Source organism: Cebus imitator, unplaced genomic scaffold, assembly GCF_001604975.1.
Source record: "Cebus imitator isolate Cc_AM_T3 unplaced genomic scaffold, Cebus_imitator-1.0 Scaffold1, whole genome shotgun sequence".
In the NCBI taxonomy this organism is placed as follows: Eukaryota; Metazoa; Chordata; class Mammalia; order Primates; family Cebidae; genus Cebus; species Cebus imitator.
The window spans coordinates 7167947-7183189 of NW_016107316.1; the positions used below are offsets into that span (position 1 = coordinate 7167947).

Consider the following 15243-nt stretch of genomic DNA (forward strand, 5'->3'; position numbering starts at 1 on the left):
AAAAAAACCATCAAAAATTGTGTGAAGCATATGAACAGACACTTTTCAAAAGAAGACATTTATGCAGCCAACAAACATATGAAAAAACGCTCAGCATCACTGATCATTAGAGAAATGCAAATCAAAACCACATTGAGATACCATCTCACACCAGTCAGAATGGCGATCATTAAAAAATCTGGAGTCAACAGATGCTGGAGTGGTTGTGGAGAAATAGGAACACTTTTACACTATTGGTGGGAGTGTAAATTAGTCCAATCACTGTGGAAGACCGTGTGGCGATTCCTCAAGGATCTAGAAACAGAAATACCAGTTGACCCAGCAATCCCATTACTGGGTATATACCCAAAGTATTATAAATTGATCTATTATAAAGACATATACACATGTATGTTCATTGAGGCACTGTTTACAATAGCAAAGACCTGGAACCAATCCAAATGCTCATCGGTGATAGACTGAATAAAGAAAATGTGGCACATATACACCATGGAATACCAAGCAGCCATAAAAAACGATGAGTTCATGTCCTTTGCAGGGACATGGATGAATCTGGAAACATCATTCTCAGCAAACTGACACAAGAACAGAAAACCAAACACCACATGTTCTCACTCATAAGTGGGTATTAAACAATGAGAACACATGGACACAGGGAGGGAAACATCACACAAGGGGGCCTGTTGGGGAATGGTGGGTTAAGGGAGGGATAGCAGGAGGTGGGTAGATTGGGGAGGGATAACATTGGGAGAAATACCTAATGTAGGTGATGGGGGGATGGAGGCAGCAAACCACCATGGCATGTGTATACCTATGTAACAATCCTGCAAGATCCGCACATGTATCTCAGAACTTAAAGTATAATATAAATATATATATATGAAAGGAGGCCATAGTATAAGGCAATGGCAGTTGTTTCCCACAGTCAAATAAATTAGAAATAATTGTTGTAACATCGTGTTTGAGGAAATATAATGTTCCTTCACACACAAAAAAAGAAATGTAAACAATAAATTGTATTAACTAGAATGTTCCCACTTGCTTTTCATATGGTGGATATTTGATCCGCTTAGTTTCATTAGATGCTATGATATCCACACTGCAAACATAGTATTTCGTTCTTGAACTATCTTATTGTAGAAATTTTCACTTACATATAAGACTAGAAATTACAGTATAATGAATATCCACATACCCAACAACCAGCTTCAGCAAATATTAAAATTTTTTCAGGCACGTTTCATTTCTCCTTCACCAATCACCACCATGCAAGAGGATTTTAAAGCAAATCCCAGTCATCATTTTGTTTATAAAAACACACCAAGCATACATTTCTTTAAAAGTCCCAAGTTATCTGCTGAACTTTTATGTGTATGCATAGAAAGATGATAGAGTTATTAGCAGCAATTGGATTGTCGCCACTCAAGATGCTCAAGACACTTAGGTTATGTTAGAAATACAGTGTTTTCCTTCTGAAGTAAAATTCTGCTCTTCTTGGGTAGAAACCTTTATTTCCGAGTCAGAGTCTGACTCTGTCACCCAGGCTGGAGTGCAGTGGCACAATCTTGGCTCACTGCAACCTCTGCCTCCCAGGCTGAAGTGATCTTCCCACTTCAGCCTCCTGAGTAGCCAGGACTACAGGCATGTACCACCACGCCTGGCTAATTTTTGTATTTTTTGTAGAGAGGGGCTTTCATCATGTTGCCCAGGCTGGTCTCAAACTCCTGACCTCAAGTGATTTGCGTGTCTCGGCCTACTGAAGTACGGAGATTAAAGGTATAAGCCACGGCACCTGGCCTATAGGAACATTTCTGAATGCCTGTATAACTTGCAGGGGGGGTCTGGTCCAGGGAATAATTCATTATCCCAACAGTAACTGTGGACCAAAATCTCAAGCCATAGTTAGAAAATCCATGCTACATTCTATGAACAGAGTCTGTAGTATTTGAGAGTCCGAGTATCTGTTGATGGGTAATATGGTTTGGCTCTGTATCCCCACCCAAATCTCATATTGAATTATTGTCATCCCCGTGTGTCAGGGGAGGGATCTAGTGGGAGGTGACTGGATCAAGGGGGAAGATTTTCCCCATGCTGTTCTCATGCTAGTGAGTTCTCTGAGATCTGATGGTTTAAAAGTGCGCAGCAGTTCCACCCTTGTTCTGTCTCTTCCTACTGCCATTAAGACGTGCCTTGTTTCCCCTTTGTCTTCCACCATGATTGTAAATTTCCTGAGGCCTCCCCAGCCATGTGGAACTCCGAGCCAATTAAACCTCTTTTCTTTATAAATTACCCAGTCTCAGGTAGTTCTTTATAGCAGTGAGAAAACTGACTAACATAATGGGTAAAGGAGAGAATACCAGAGTTTATGCCTTGGAAATGGGAAGATGTGGCTTTTCAAGCAACTCTCAATCACAATAAAAGTAAACCTTGGCAGGGCCTAGTGACTCATGCCTGTAATCCCAGCACTTTGGGAGGTCAAGGCAGGGTGGATCATCTGAGGTCAGGAGTTCAATACCAGCCTGGCCAACATGGTGAAATCTCATCTCTACAAAAATACAAAAATTGGCCAGGCATGATGGCGGGTGCCTGTAGTCCCAGCTACCTGGAAGGCTTAGGCAGGAGAATGGCTTGAACCTAGGAAGTGGAGGTTGCCCTGAACCAAGATTGCACCATTGTACTCTAGGCTGGGTAACAGAGCAAGACTCCGGGTCAAAAAAAAAAAAAGGTGAACCTCAAACATTTAAACCATGATTCTTCATACTGTATTAAGATTGCTCAGCACAAATAAATAGTAATCTTGTTTTCTTCATTTGAATTAAGCAGTTGTAAAAGCAATAAAATTTAGATGTAAATGCGATTTTCTCTTTTTTTTTTTGGAGACGTCTTTCTGTCACCCATGCTGGAGTGCAGTGGCATGATCACAGCTCACAGCAACATCCGCCTCAAGGCTTCGAGGATTCTGCAGCCTCAGCCTCCCAAGTAGCTGGGATTACAGCATCTGCCACCACGCCAGGCTGATTTTTGTATTTTTAGTAGAGATGGAGTTTCACCATGTTGGTCAAGCTGGTCTTGAACTCCTGACCTCAGGTGAGCCACCTACTTCAGTCGCCCCAGATGCTGGGGTTAAAGGCATGAGCTACCACGCCCAGCCACAGTATTCACTTTGGTTAAATTAAGTCTTAAACTTCTTTCACATTCCTCAGCTATGAATGTTGTTTGTATTTTAATCATCACGTCAACAGCTGAAATGTTGGTCAAGAACATTCAATTTGGCTCTACCACTAGTAGTTATGTGACCTTAGGCACATTAGTTAACTATCATTAAGTAACAGAGACTTTCTCTCTTTTTGAAATAAAAATAACAACATCTACACATTATAATATTACCACAAGGATAAAATTAGGGTGTATGTAAAGTCATTTAATGCACTTACCATATGACTCAGCTTTCTAAACATAGACATTAGTACGACGATTGGATTCTACCTGAATCCATAATAACACAGCTTAGTCGTGAATTCCAATAACATGTCTCATTCATTTGCCACTCTTAACTTGAACCTTAGTAAAACCTTTTATATTAGGGGCATATATTGATATTTATTTCTTCTAACTTCTACCTAGTACTTTACCTAGCCTCACTAACCACTTTATATGCTCTCTGAGTATAGAAACTCCATCCACATTATATAAATGCTAAAATACAAGAGCTGAAATAAGACAACAAAGAGTGATGTTCCCAAGAAAGGAGGGTATCAGAATCGCATGGACACCTGCTCCACTCCCAGCACTTAGGATAAATAGAAATCTAGGCTGGAAAAACATGGCATGTGTTCCTTGAAAAAAACTCCCAGGTATCTCTGATATGCACCTCCACTTGTAATCTTCCACTTTAACTCTACATTTTTAACACTCTTGTTTCATTTTGCCGAGGAGACAGCCAAAGCCCAGGCACTCATGTGGCATGCCGCAGATGACCTGACAAGACTCTGTGGCAGCAATACAAGTAATTCTCCTAACACGCAGGGAACATCTCTTGGCATTCACAATAGGCAATTTCCTCAATGCATTGCACAGAAAATGTTGAGTAGTCTCTTGCCAAAATGCTGACCAGGCACTTGATAAGTACTGTTTACGTAAACAGAAACTGGGGAAAGTTACGCACACTCCAGTAGTGGGAGAGTAAAAAGAGATTCTGGATTAATCGGCGTTCAATAAGCTCCAAAACCAACCGGCCTGCATCCACTTGTACAGGGCAAGTCCCACACTGATATCATCAAAAAGATATTATGATCTTCTTGATAAAAGAGAACACTACCACCTATACAGTTGTCTGCCTAAAAAAGCAAAAACTAAAAATAAAAATATAAATCTACATGACCTTTAAATCCAACTGCTAATATATAAGAACACATGAACACAAAAGGACAGAAGAATAAAGCAACCACCACTATAAAGATGCAATGAGTAAAATAAAAAAACTTTCTTCAACAAAATAACCTTTTTTTTTTTTTGAGATGGAGTCTCGCCCTGTCGCCGGGCTGGAGTGCAGTGGTGCGATCTTGGCTCACTGAAAGCTCCGCCTCCTGGGTACAAGTGATTCTCCTGCCTCAGCCTCCAAGTAGTTGGGACTACAGGCACACGCCACCACACCTAGCTAATTTTTCTATTTTTACTTGAAACAGGGTTTCACCATGTTGGCCCGGATGGTCTCCATCTCTTGATCTTGTGATCCGCCCGCCTCAGCTTTCCACAGTGTTGGAATTAGAGGTGTGAGCTACCACACCCAGCCAACAAATAATTTATAAGAGAAAAAAGATGATATGAAGGAGGGACTAGGAGATAGATAAAAAGAGACCTAAAATATATATTTTTTAAAAAAGCCAGATTGCTTTTTAAAAGATATTTTAGAGATAAATAATTACATAATAAAGGTATAAATTAAAAAAATAAATCTAAGCCAGAATAATGGCTGCTTGTGGAAGGAGGGTGGGAACTGTGTTTGTGACAGGGTTCATGGAAGGTAGCTGGCAGAGTCCTGTTTCTGCCCTGGATAATGGTTACAAGGTTATGTGACTTTTCAATGTCAAATAAGAACCACTTTGTACCCAGTAGGAATATCAGAATAAAAGACAGATAAAAACAAGTGTTGGCAAGGGTGGGGAGAAATTGGAAACGCCATACTCTGATATTAGGAACAAAAAATGGTGCTGTCACCTTGGAAAACTGTCTGACAACTCCTTGAATGGCAAAACATAATCATAGGATTCAGGAATTCCACTCCAAGAAAAATTAAAAGATATTTCCACAAAAGAACTTGCAAACAAACTCACAGCAGTATTATTTATAGTAGCCAAAAAGTAGAAACAACACTCACAGTTGTTGTTCTACTTTTTGGCTACTATAAATAATGAGAAAAAAATACTGTGATTGAGTGAGTGAGTGCAAGAGTGTGTGTGTGTGTGTGTGTGTGTGTGTGCGTGTGTGTGTGTGTAGGAACTGTATTTAAACTGAAGGACTGTAAGTCTGAGAATATGAAGACAGAGCTGATGCCCATAGATGAAAAGAAATTAAGCAATGAGACAAATAAGAGAACACCATTCCCAATAGAAACAAATGGAGTCCACAAAGAAAAGAACGTGTCACCTTTGAAGAGCTAAGATAAGGCCAACGTAACTAAAAGAGAATGAGCCAGTGGCATGAGATCAGTCTGCAGAGACAGTCATGGGCCAGCTTATGAAATGTCTTTTTGGATAATGTTAAGAATTTTAGTCTGTCATCATTCTTAGTTCAACAGAAAGCCATTGAAGGCTTTCTTTAAGCAAGAAAGTAAGCATATCTGACTTACATTTTTTAAGTCACTAAGGATGCTAAGCAAACTGATTAAGTATCTCCTAAGGCAGGAGAGATGAAAAATTACAAGATGGTGATAGCCATAGGAGAAAAAAGTAGAAAGATTCCAATTACACTCTGAAGATGATACTGGCAGCAAAGGTGTTAGATTAGATTAGATGAGAGGATGAAGGACACGGTGGTACCAGCAATAATTTTCAGGTATCTCCCTTTGGGAAAAGGACGGATTACTGAGGCAATCAAGTCAAAGGCAGAAATGGTTAGGAAAAGAAAGATGAGAAGTTATCAGAGTTTTGTTCTGGAAATGTTTGATTTAAAATGCCTGAAGGCTACCCTACTGAAGCTGTCAAGCAAAGCAGCAGGGTATACAAATCTGAAGTGCAGAGGGGAACTGGGCTATAGATGCCAGCTTAGGACTTCTTGGGATCTGAAAGGTATTGAAAATCTGAAAATACTCATATTTTATACATTAAGAAGTATGAAATATATTGATGTTTATAGCATCCCAAAAGTGCAAAGAACACACATTTAATTTGCACTTAGTAACACCTATGAGTAGGTATTAAAATTACTTTTAATGATAAAAAAAATTAGTGAAAATCTCCTTGTATTTTACCATAGTGCACTTCTATGTCATCTATAATAACTGAGAACCAATTCTAACAGGACATATGTTTTTAAAACCTTTTCTAACAACTAAAATTTTACAACTTTTCCCCCTAAATATACTATAGCTTTATTCTCTGTAACTAATCTGCCTGCAAAATGGGTGATCAGCAAAAACATTTGCCGAGTGTATAAAGTACACGTAGGGGTATACAGAAAAGGAAAGTAACTCACCCATTCTCCACTAAGTTATTTCAACTTTCTTCTCTGGAGGGCCCATAAGAGAACATGGCAGCAATACAGCACCAAACTACCACAGATGCTGGAGTTCTACACACCAAGGTTGAAATCCCAGCTATGCCACTCACCCTAAAACCTTACTTAATTTTTCTAATCTGATTCTAATCTATAAAATCTGGATAATACTACTATGCCTTTTGGGTTGTAAGGTTTTAAAGATAATTAAAATATATATATTTGTCCCAATAATAAAAATATTTATACATACACACAGTGCCTCACATATAAACATTTAAAATGGGGCTATTCAAAAAATAACAGACGCTGGCAAGGTGGTGGAGAAAAAGGAACGCTTACATACTGCTAGTGGGAACGTAAATTAGTTCAAACATTGTGGAAGACAGTGTGGCAATTCCTCAAAGACCTAAAAACAGAAATACCATTCGACCCAGTAATCCCTTTACTAGGTGATATGGTCTGGATCTGTGTCCCCACCCAAATCTCATGTCAAACTGGAGGAGGGGCCTGATGGGAGGTAACTGAATCACAGGGGAAGATTTCCCCTTGGTGTTCTCGTGATAGTGAGTTCTCACAAGATCTGATGGTTTAAACGTGTGTGGCACTTCCCCATTTGCGCTCTCTCTCTCCTGCTCTGCCATGGTAAAGATGTGTTTCCTTCCTCTTCACCTTTCTCCATGACTGTAAGTTTCCTGAGGCCTCCCAGTCATGCTTCCTGTTACTCTTTTCTTCATAAATTACCCAGTTCAGGTAGTTAAGTACTTTTTTTTTTTTTTTGAGACAGAGTCTTGCTCCATCACCCAGGTTGTAGTACAGTGGCACAATTCTTGGCTCACTTTAACCTCTACCCTCTGGGTTCAAGGGATCCTCCCACCCCAGCCTCACAAGTAGCCGGGATGACAAGTGTGCACTACCATACCCAGCTAATTTTTGTATTTTTAGTAAAAATGGAGTTTTACCATGTTGGCCAGTCTGGTCTCAAACTCCTGACCTCAAGTGATCCGCCTGCCTCAGCCTCCCAAGTGCTGGGATTATAGGCATAAGCCACTGTGGTAGTTCATTATAGTAGTGTGAGAACGGACTAGTACATTGGGTATATAGCCAGGGAAATATACATCTTTCTGTCATAAAGACACATGCACACATATGTTCACTGCAGCACTAATCACAATAGCAAAGACATGGAATAAACCTAAATGCCCATCAATGATTGGCTGGATACAGAAAATGTGGTACATACATGGAATACTATCCAGCCATAAAAAAGAACAACATTATGTCCTTTTCAGCAACATGGATAGAGCTGGAGGCCATTATCCTTAGAAAACTAACGCAGGAACAGAAAACCAAATACCGCACGTTCTTACTTGTAAGTAGGAGCTAAATGATGAGAACATATGGACACACAGAGGAAAGCAACACATACTGGGGCCTACGAAAAAGTGGAGGGTGGGAGGAAGGAGAGGATAAGGAAAAATAAATGAGACTAGGCTTAATAGTTGGGTGATGAAATGATCTATACAATAAATCCCCATGACACAAGTTTACCTTTACAACAAACCTGCACATGTACCCCTGAACTTATAATAAAAGTTAAATCAAATTTAAAAAAAAGTAAAATGAGACTATTTGAAAATATTTTTACTGAGAAGGCATAGTGATGTTTTATTAAGAAAAACTGTATAAATTGTTAAAATATGAACGCAAATAAATTGTCAAGAAATACGGTTTTATAGCAAAGAGTGAATATCACTTGTATCTGCTGCAATCCACTCTATTCCACTAGCTCCAATATCCATTATCCACTCTATTCCACTAGCTCCAATATCTATTTGTTCTTTCCTAATTAAAAATGCTATTAAAGTCTTCTACTACTGGCAGCAGTATTTGAAGAATGAGTTGTACTTCCTCTCAAACATTGCTATAAAACTTCCTAACTGTCCTTTCCAAGACAGGGTTTTTTAAAGTGTTAAACATCAGAACTTTGTACTGAAATTAATCACCTGTCATCTAATTTAACAGAATTAAAAATGAGTGATTTCCAATTTCCTGTAACTTTCAAGTATATAGTCTGTATTTAAAAGAGTACTGTTTTCTTGTGCATACATTCTGAAGTACTACATATTCTTAAAGAAAAAATACTCAGATCCATAAAAAAAAAATTTCTAAGAGCTGCTCTTTCAACAGTCCACAAGTACTTATTGAATATTACAAATTCAACAATATTAGGTGTCAGGCATTGTTGTACACTGTAGAAGTCAGCAATGAACCAAACAAACACAAATTCCCACCCTCAAGAAGTTTACTACATATTCTATCCCACTATGTTTTAGAAGTCTAATAAACATACACACACACACACACACACACACACACACACACACACAATTAGAAATCTATCCTTCAAATCAAAATAAAGTCAGCCTCAAAAGCCTGATTAAACAGCCTGTGACAAAAACACTGCAAATGCATGAAGGAAAGAAGAAAGTCATTTGAAAAATAAAAAAATTCCAAGCCAATGCCCTTTATAAAAGAATATAAATAATTCTTATTTTTAATATACTCTCTTAAAAGATAATATATGCCAGACAACAAGAAGTTATTACTTAAAGCCACATAAGTTTTGGGTATAATAAATCACAATTCAAAAAGAACATGTGGACTACTAATTATTAATTCTATAATTCAGGACAAAGAAATTAACAGAGAGCTAACAGTCATCACCATTATTATTTACTAAGTGTCTGCAATATGACAATCACTGTTAGCTATTTTACGTTAGTACCTCTAATACTGTACAATCCCAGTGTTTCTACTTCATAGTCTCACAAGTTATTTAAATGAACTAAATATTCATCATATGGTTATACAGGAAAGCAGATTCATTTTGTAAAGATATTAGTAGTTCAGAGGAACATTCTTTTTTTTTGAGACAGGGTCTCACTCTGTCCTGCAGGTTGCAGTGCAGTGGCACGATCGTGGCTCACTGCATCCTCAACCTCCTGGGCTCAAGTAATCCTCCCACCTCAGCCTCCCAAAGAGCTGGGATAACAGGCTAAGCCACGACACCAGGCCAAGAGGACCATATTTGAAGAGAAACATAATTGTTGCCAAACTTGAGTAGTAAAATAGGTGATTCTTTCTAAGACAGTAAGTAATTTATCATCTCTGCTACTTTAAAACTCATCTTAGTTTCTGTTTCTTCCAAATTATCAACTAAAGGTTTACGACAATAACCAACTAGAAGTGGTGAAAACAAGCACTGGATCACAAACCAACAGAAGACCCAACACATCTCTGACACTGTCTAGATAAGTGAGTTTAGGCACACATTTATCGTGAGGCCTTAATCCCTTCATCAATAAAAAGTAGGCATCATAATGCCAGCGTAGGTAATGCAAATCTCCTGTAAGATCTGAGAAAACACTTGTCAAAGTGTTACAGTAATAAGAAATTATTAGGTAAGCCCTATGAGCTCTTTCAGCTCTAAAATTATAGTACAGTCATGCATCACTTAACAGCAGGGAGATGTTCTGCAAAATGCGTCATTAGGTGATTCTGTCATTGTGAAAACATCATACATAGAGTGTACTTACACAAACCTAGACGGTGTAGCCTACTACGCACCTAGGCTGGACGGTATAGCCTATTGTTCCTAGGCTACGAACCTGCTCTGCATGTTGCTCTGCTGAATACTGTGGACAACTGGAACACAATGGTAAGTACTTGTGTATCTCAACACAGAAAAGGTACAGTAAAAATATGGTGTAAAAGATAAAAAATGGAACACCTGTATAAGGGTATTCACCATGAATGGAGGCTGCAGAACTAGAAGTTGCTTTGGGTGAGTCAGTGAGTGAGTGGCGAGTGAATGTGAAGGGCTAGTACATTACTGCACATGACTGCAGAGTATAAACACCGTCACTCAGGCTATACTACATTTATTTTTAAATATTTTCTTTCTTCAAGAATAAATTAGCCTTATCTTACTATAACTTTTTTATTTTATAAACTTTTTTTTACCTTTTTGACTTTTGTGATAACACCAGCTTAAAACACAAATACATTGTATGTACATCTGTACAAAAAAAAAATTTCTTTACATTCTTGTACTATAAACTTTTGCACTTCATTCTTTCACTTTTTAAATATTTTTTTAAAAAACTAACACACAAACACACACATTAGCCCAGGCCAACCCAGGGTCAGGATCATCAACACCATCTTCTACCTCCACATCTTGTCCCACTGGAAGGTGCTGAGGGACAATAACACTCATGGAGTTGTAATCACCTATGATAAGAATGCTTCCCCTGGAAGGCCTGCTGAAGGACCTGCCCAAGGCTGTTTTATGGTTAACACTTTTTTTTAATAAGTAAAAGGAGTACTCTCTAAAACAATGATAAATAGTACAGTACAGTCAAGCCCTCCACATCCACAGGTTCCACATCCTCTGATTCAACCAACTATGGATTGAAAATACAGCATTTGAGGGATATAGAATCTGCAGATATAGAGGTCTGACTTTTCATATCAGCAAGTTCTACAGGGAAAGAAAGTGAAGCAGTGAAAAAGATTAGATTACTTGATTTTCCTCCAAGACAGGAGTATGATTTGATTCCCCAGTATAGGTCAAGACTCTTCTGAAAGTCACACAGAGAAACAAATGTAACCACCTCGCAGAGGCAATTACTAAGTGTATCATTGACACTCATCTGGATGAAATGGTCTAACATCATTGCCATGGATCCATGCTTCTGCTAAGTAACAAAACAGTAACACGATGGTATTTAAAACCCAGGGTCAATGAGGCACATTTCTTCTTGGAGCATCAGCAATCTCAGATTTGGGAAAGAAGCTTTTTTTTTTTTTTTTTCTTTTTTACTATTAAGCCAAAAAAGGATATATTATGAACAACAGTGCAAAATTCACAAGATTTGTAAAGATAAAATAGGAAATACAAAGATATATAATGCATCTAGGAGAATTCCTTGAGCTATATTCCCAGACACCCAAGAGAGTTGGGTACATTCTCCATATTTTTTTTTTTGAGATAAGGTTGATACCCAGTAAAATATACAAATCTTCAGCAACAGCTCTATGAATTCTAACTAATGCATATGCCTACATAGTGTATAATTATGAATACATTCAAATGAAGATACAAAAAATTTGACGTTCATTCAGCTTTGACCTTAAAGGTACTTCTGCGTAAAAATGTTTGAGAAGCCCACCAGAGTTAAGCCAGTTTACGTTACCTGTTCTTGTCCCTGGCGACTGTAAAACTTGACACTTAACATCCTTAATAATCCAAGTGTCTTTGGTACCTGGGAAATAAATGCATCATGCGAAGAAAGATTAATGAAATGACTTATCGACTTATCATTGTAAAATGTACTTTTATAATGAAATAAAAATTACAGCAAATCTAGTATTTTTTAAATGATTAAAGAAAATCACCAATAAGGTGTCAAGGATCGTGGTGAGATTCTGTTAAAAAAAAAATCCACCAAGTGGTACAATCTTATAAAATATATCCATGAGCAAATGCTTTTTAAAATATATATCTAGTATAATTTATGCAAATCAGAAACCACTGCAAGCTCTTCTCAAATAAGGCTGCCTAAGGTTACCAAATATCCTAACATCAGTATGGAAAAAAGCCAAAACTTCCAAAGAAATTTCATCCATTAACAACTGATTCTATACTTGAAAAACATCAGAAAAAGACTTCATCTTTAGAAATCAGTGTATAAAATAATTTAATATAACACATGACAATTTTTGCCTTTAGACTTAGAAATTATACCTACAAAAGCAAGGAAGGGAGATGACTGTATTTTTTTCAAATGGAAAATAAGCACAGTTGAGGATGTAGAGAATTTGGAGCCCTCATACACTATTGATGGAAACATGAAACTGTACAGCCAGTGGAAAAAGTTCGGTGGTTCCTCAAAATCTTAAACATAAAATAGCACATGACCCAGCAATTCTATCCTAGATCTATACACAAAAGAATTGAAATCAAGCGTTCAAACAAATATTAGTACATGATACAATAGCCAGAACTTCTGAGTTGAAAACATGAGGGATGGCCTTGATACACATCTCCAAATATTTCCTCCAAAAAAAATCAAGAACAAGAAAGGGAGATAAATCTACACAGAAACCATCCTCTCAGCCTAGCCTGAAGATAGAGAACAACTCAAACTTTAAAATATCTGTAAGCAAAAGGAGAGAAATCACCAAATCCCAGTGTGTCATCTCCATTGCTCCTGCCAAACCCTATGTCCCACTCACCCCCATTGTGACCTGTCACAAGGTGCAGTGGTGGGCAAAAGCAAATTCAAAGATACCTAGGGAGGTCAGAGGGGAGCTTGCAAAAATGTCTAAGGTCCATCTAAAACCAAAACCACCACCAAAAAGACTAAGTCCACTCTGAGGGAAAATACTATAGAAGCATCCAGGTTGATCAGACATGGGCTGCCGGGAAGGGACACAAGTGTGGGCATGCTGTGAAGGGGCAGGCTTCCAAACAACAGAGCTTCAGAGGGAGAAAAAGGTCAAAAAGGAAGAAGCACCTTTTGCCAAAGGGGTGGTAAAGGGGAAAAGAAGCAAAGGGGGAAATGCAGTGTGCAGCAAGACGACAGACAACCACAGCATCAGAGGAGCCACACCCCCTCCTGCCACCAAAACAAAACCACAGAAATCTAAGGTGTTTGAACTTATCTGACAAAAGAGGGCACCATTAACCTACAAATCTTGTAAAGTATTCCAATACCATAAAAATGAACAAGAAACCAATTCACAAATACTTTGCAGACATGAGAAGATAAAAGTCAACACATATCAACAAAGAGAAATTACGGCTGAAAAAACTACCATTAAGCAAATGAAAACTTTAACACAGCACTCCAAAAGGAATTAAAAATGGTCAAACAAGCATCTGAGAATGTGGACAACTTGAAAAACTACCTTAAATCAAAAATTCAGTTAACTGAGAATAGAACTGGACTAGAAAAGTGAAAAACAGTTAATAATACAAAGCTCAATAAATTCAGGAAATAAATATAACAAAAAGACAAAATTATCTAAAAAATAAAGAATAAATTACAAGGTACTCAAAGGATAATTTAATAAGGGGCTTTAAAGGAAGACACGAAAAAAAATGAAAACAAGATGTGAAAAGGAAATGAGATAAAGGAAGAGGTAAAAAGAATAAAAAAATACTGGAAAGAGAATATAGTAAAAAGCAGTAACATTTGGATTGGCAGAGAATCTTTAGAAGATAAACAAAACCGAAGCACAGAATATTTAAAATTATAATCCAAGAAAACTTTTCAGAATTAGAAAGTAGAAAAAAATTTGAATCGAGACACTAAAAGAATCAATAGATATCCAGGAAATTTAAATTTAGAATGATCAACTCCAACATCCTAGGAAGCTATTAGATTTCAAAGATAAAGAAAATAAGGACCTCCAAGAAAAAATGACAAATAACATATGAGGGGTAAATAATTTGATTGCAGCAGACTTTTCAAATCCCATACAAAGCAAAACAAGAGTAGCATTTTTTTAAAGTTTAAAGAAAAGGTGAACCAAGGATTTTATATCCAGACAAGTTTTCCCTCAAATACCAAGTTACAGCAAAACAGTTTTGAACATAAAATACAAAGACTTAAGAAACTCATCACCTTTGAGCCCTTCTCAAAACATATTAGAAAGTAACTTCATCCAACCATAAGACAACTGGGAAAACTTCAGCAAAAGAGCTGAGTAAGCATTTTAAAATACATAAATAGATGTCTAAGACTAAACTAAGCTGGGAACACAAGCAGAAACCAATGTACAAATACTATGCATGTGACAAAGCAGAAATAAAACAACTAAAAAAGGAAAGAGGAAAGCAGAATAAGCTGATGTAGTAGAAATCAAAGAATACCAAGAAAGCAAACTCGTAAAATGCTGGAAGACATTGATAACATCAGTAAGAATAGTTTCCATGAAATGATGGAGGTAAATCTCCATTCAAGTGAATTCAAGACAGAATGGAAGGAGAGGAATTGGAAACAAGTACAGACAACTCTTGAATATTTTAAAGGAAGGAAATGAAATGGGATGGTAGCTGGAGGGCAAAGTAGGGTCTGAAGAGATTTTGTGAGGGGAAAAATAACAGCATGTTACATGCCGATAAACCTAAGAGATAACAAAATTTCTCATGTAAGAAGAATATCCTTCAATAAACAAGAGTGGGAGATCCAGTGGATAAACACAGGGGCAGGCCTTAGCTGGAGCAAGGACAGTTCCTCTGTCTGATAACAGGTAAGTTACAATACAGAGATACAGCTGCCAGCGGGTGGTGGGATCCTGTGGAAGTATTCCTTCTGATTACTTCTATTTTTTTTCAGGGAAATAGGATTTCTCATGGAAACAGGATTTCAAAAAGTCTATGTTCTTTCCACAACAACATTCTATAATGAAAAAGCAGCACTAGCAGCAGCAATAATAAAAATTCAGTCAACTTTT

At 37.5% G+C, this 15243-nt stretch overlaps 1 protein-coding gene across 2 annotated transcripts in view; it reads right to left on the reverse strand.

Moving 5' to 3' along the window:
- Window positions 1–15243, reverse strand: part of NBAS (NBAS subunit of NRZ tethering complex) — a 381587-nt gene that overhangs the window by 312648 nt on the left and 53696 nt on the right. For both annotated transcript variants that reach the window (XM_017526040.2, XM_017526057.2), the window contains one exon: window positions 11976–12044. In XM_017526040.2, the coding sequence (XP_017381529.1) occupies window positions 11976–12044 (69 nt within the window). The remainder of the gene's footprint in view (window positions 1–11975; window positions 12045–15243) is intronic.